The sequence below is a fragment of the Lactuca virosa genome, chromosome 6 (genome assembly GCF_052849685.1).
Source record: "Lactuca virosa cultivar CGN04683 chromosome 6, Lactuca_virosa_CGN04683_v6, whole genome shotgun sequence".
In the NCBI taxonomy this organism is placed as follows: domain Eukaryota; kingdom Viridiplantae; phylum Streptophyta; class Magnoliopsida; order Asterales; family Asteraceae; genus Lactuca; species Lactuca virosa.
In genome coordinates this window covers 252,680,244-252,684,759 of record NC_136431.1, presented here as the reverse complement: position 1 = coordinate 252,684,759, position 4,516 = coordinate 252,680,244, and the positions used below count along the sequence as shown (strand labels likewise).

Genomic DNA, 4,516 nt, shown 5'->3' with positions numbered 1-4,516 from the left:
TTATGATCACATAATACACTCTTTGCATTTGTGTGATTCTAAAGCATGTACATTTAGCTATTAAAGAATGAACTAGAAGAAAAATACAAATTAGGGTTTTCATGAGATAAATCTTGATCAATACAACATCTAGTAACTAAATAATTGAATTATTCAACACAAATTATCTAAATAATTCTACTGTATTTACCATTGTACTTGTATATGTATATATATGTCATAGTCTTATTGGAGTGAGTGTAAGTGAAAGCACTTGAGATAAAACAAAGAATTTGTCTGGTTGAAAGTGGAAGTTTGTGGCACACCATCTATGGTGAATCTTACTTGGTGATTTTTGTCCATCAAATATTTTCACTTTCGACTTGATACCAACAAGATAATCAAACACTAGCACAAAAAGAAGAGATAAGAAAAAGGTAGTGATCGATTAAAGAAAGAAGTGTACTTTATAGCTTACATTGGGACACTGACACATTGATGCTCATTGATTACTCAAGAATTGTGTTCTTTCTAGTAGATACAAGAGAGGCCCCCTCCACAAACAGCTTTCTACTAAACTTTAATATTTTTTTGAGAAAATGACAAATGGTAGCCATGCTTTGTGATTTTTACTGTGTTGAGTTCAAAGTCGAAATCTTTTTAGTTTTGGCACTTACTTCAAGGTTTTATATTGATTATAGTTCTTATTTCAAGGTTTAATATCAATTTTGGTCCTTGTTCCCTCTTGAACTAAACGGATATGAAACCTTGACACAAGAACCAAAATTGAATAATATTATAATTTTTGGCGAATCAAGGTAAAATCAAAAAGTACAAGGACCATTTTTGTAGTTTACTTTTTTTCTTAAACAAGAAAATTAGGAACCCACTTGACACAAAAAAGAAGCACCTTAACATATCAAATGCATTCCACTTTTTGTTTTGAGTCGGCACTCATAATAACCAAAAAGAAAAGATAAACATATTATAAAGTTAAAAAATTATTTCATGGAATATATATATATCATGATATATTGATATACAACACTTGAAAATATTTACAATACTCCACTCTATAGATGCTATGCTAATTCCTTTCAAAACCCCAAATAAAGTTTACTTTAATTAGTAATGAAAGATTTATTTTTCGGGTTCTTTTGTCTTGTTTGATAGTTTGCAAGTATCGACCCTACAAGGGTCTGCCTGAATGAGCAATTGAACAACCTCATTCATGCTAGGCCGCAGTGTAGCTATCCTACATGTACACAGGATAGCTACACGAAGAACTTTTATCATATCATCTTTAAAGTACCCTGACAAATTCTTGTCTAGAATCTCAGTCGCCCCCTCCTTCGTCTCCACTTTTGTTGAAATCCAATATATGATGTTCTTGTTTTCCCCAAACTCTGACTCCACCGGCTTCTTCCCCGTTATCAATTCCATCAATACCACCCCAAAACTGTACACATCACACTTGGTTGTTGCTTTCGATGAATACGCATACTCTACATCATTAAAACAATGGAAGATACATAAATTATTTCCTCAAACATATATAAAATCAGTGGACAAAAGTAAGAAATTCACTGGACAAAAGTAAGAAGGTAAATACAGTACGAAATATAGTACCCGGGGCTATGTAGCCATATGTCCCTGCAATGCAAGTAGTGGTGGAATCTTTCCCTCTACCATTTAGAACCTTGGCTAACCCAAAATCGGCAACTTTTGGCTGAAAATTTCCATCAAGAAGAATATTGGTCGATTTAACATCTCTATGTATAATAGGTGGCACCAAATCATGGTGAAGATAAGCCAACCCTTTTGCTACACCAACTGCAATTTGATGACGTGTCGGCCAATCCAAAACACATTTCCCATGATGAAGTGCATCCCAAAGGCTTCCATTTGGCATGTATTCATAAACCAACAAGTTACAATTACAACTTGATAAGTAACAATACAACTTAATTATATTCTTGTGCCTTATGTTTCCTAAAGTCTCAACTTCACTTTTCAATTCTTTCTCCATTATTTTTTGGTCATTTGATGAAGAATTATCTTTCGATTTCTGACTCCAAAATCGCTTCACTGCAATAACTTCACCATTGCTTAAATCGATTTTGTAAACCATACCCGATCCTCCATGACCCACGACGTTTTTATCAGTCATGGATTTGATGATTTCATGTTGGTTGAAACTTACATGATGAAAGCTTTTCATGTTGTAGGAGAAATACGAAAATGCCCATGTGTCGTCTTCATGTTGTAGAACATCTCTTTCTCGATTACACCTTAGAAATATGATACCTCCGATGAACAGAATTGCAATCGAAATCCCAATCATCCAAAAAAAGTTAACTCTTTTTTTGTTATAAGTCTGTGAACATATGGAGAAATTTTGATTTCCTGTTTTGGGTAACACTGGAACAGGAACACAAAGTTTTGTGTTCCCTGTGAAGCTTTCTAATTGCCCCCCTTTGATGAATGAGACGGGTATCGCTCCAGAAAGAAGATTGTTTGAAAAATTCATGGAATTCGGAAGCAAATCGGTTAGGGTTTCGGGTATGCCACCTGTGAGGAGATTTCTCGACAGGTCCAGAAGATTTAGGGATTTTAGAGAAGAAAGTGAATCGGGAATGGAAGATGTAAGCTGGTTTCCTTGCAATAACAACAGATTTAGCTTTTCTAGGTTACCAATTTCTGAAGGTATTCGACCAGACAAGAGGTTGTTACTGAAATCGATCTTCACGAGATTGATCGCGTTAGATATTTCGTGAGGTACGACGCCGGAGATTCGATTGTTCTGTAGAAACAACTCCGATAAGTTTCGAGCGTTTCCGATTGCTTTCGCGATTGAACCATTCAAAAAGTTGTAACTCAAATCGATAATGGAAACCGACGGGAGACCTAGAATTCCTTCCGGTATGTTCCCTTCCAGACGGTTACGGCTCACCCGAAAACGTATAAGAGAGACGCAGTTACCGTAACTTTCCGGTAACTCACCGGAGAACATGTTTCCAAGTGCTAGAAGATAAAGCAACTTACCTCCGTTGCAGACGTCAGGTGGTAACTCTCCGGTCAACCGGTTTTCCGACATGTCAATGAGCGATAGCGGTGATGATCTGCCTAGATGCCGGGGGACTTCACCGGTTAAAAGGTTGTCGTAAAGCGACAACATGGTTAGAGTTGTCGAGTTCTCCAACACAACCGGAATCTCTCCGGTGAGACTGTTGTTGTAAAGCTGCAGGACTTGGAGCTTCGGGAGACGGCAAATGCATTCCGGTAGGTTTCCGGTGAGTCTGTTGACGGACATGTCGAGATCAATGAGCTCTGTGAGATTCCCAAGCTCCTCCGGTATCCCACCGACTAATTGATTGTAGTAAAGCTCAAGCTGTTGCAGGTTTTTAAGCAACCCGATTTCTCTCGGAACTGGGCCCACTAAAAAATTCCCGCTCAATTCAAGATCAACAAGTGACGTCATGTTTCCGATGGATTTCGGGATTAAACCACTCACCTTACAAGTACTCAAGATCATCGACTTGAGCTTCACCAGCTTCGTAATATTCTCCGGCAACCTCCACATGTCAAAACCTGCGTTTTCGTTAAAGTTAACAACTTCAAGATTGGTGAGATTTATAAACGACATCGGGAACGCCCCTATGAAGAAATTGGACGACAAATCAAGCAACTTTAAAGACTTCATCGGAGATAAATCCGGCAACGTTCCGGTGAGATTTGTATGTGTTATGTTGAGTTGTTCTAGAAGCGAACAGTTGGTGATGCTGTGAGGGAAGTCTCCATGAATCTTGTTGTACCCAAGATAAAGACTTCTCAATCGAGGTAAGAAAGAGCATATGTTTTCTGGGAAATGACCAAAAAGCCCCTGCCCTGAAATATCAATCTTCACCACGTACCCTTGTTGATCACAGTTGACACCTGTGTAGTTGCAGACCGGTTTTTGACCGTTGTCATCCCAATCGTTTAAAAAAGCTCCTGTCAGAGAATTCTTCACGTGGGTTAAGAACTCAGCTTGATCCGCCATGGAAGCTTCATAAGAACTTGATAATGGAAGTAATAAAACAAGATAAAAGATGAAAATATAGTGAAAAGCCATGAGAGAAATTGAAGATAAAAAAGAGGTTATGTTTGTTGATAATTAAGAGGGAGTGAGAAAGTGAAGAGAGATATATAGATATAAAAGAGTAGTAATTGAGTTTTATGCAAAGTGGCTTTAAGTTTAATACGCTTCCACTATATGTTGTAGAGAATAACATCGAATGCAAAATCTGCATCAGATGCCTAATACCTGATGCCTTATAGCATAAACTCCTCTCGTAGTGATGAAGCTTTTGTCTCTTGGTTCGAATGCATTTAATAGTGCTATGCTTACACGTTTGGCTACATAGACGTCTAATTGCAAAAAAAAAAAAAAAAAAAAAAAAAAAATTATTCTTTCACTAATCTCTTAACATTATCCCATATAGATGACTAACATAAGAGTTTAATGCGCACAATGAACCCAATTCAAATTGGAACT

The 4,516-nt window shown here is 37.3% G+C and overlaps 1 protein-coding gene across 1 annotated transcript; it reads right to left on the bottom strand.

Moving 5' to 3' along the window:
- Positions 1-964: 964 nt before the first annotated feature.
- On the bottom strand, positions 965-4,313 carry LOC145119246 (receptor protein-tyrosine kinase CEPR1-like). Its single transcript, XM_079054872.1, has 2 exons — positions 1,609-4,313; positions 965-1,484 (listed from the first exon to the last, which is right to left on the bottom strand). The coding sequence occupies exons 1-2, from the start codon at positions 4,091-4,093 to the stop codon at positions 1,120-1,122; spliced, it is 2,850 nt and encodes a 949-aa protein (XP_078910998.1). The 5' UTR covers positions 4,094-4,313; the 3' UTR covers positions 965-1,119.
- Between the last annotated feature and the right edge of the window lie 203 nt (positions 4,314-4,516).

Coding starts and splice junctions, on each gene's coding strand:
- LOC145119246 (XM_079054872.1), bottom strand. CDS start 4,093: ATGGCTTTTCACTATATTTTCATCTTTTATCTTGTTTTATTACTTCCA. Junction 1,485..1,608: donor ATATGGCTACATAGCCCCGG/GTACTATATTTC, acceptor TTAATGATGTAG/AGTATGCGTATTCATCGAAA.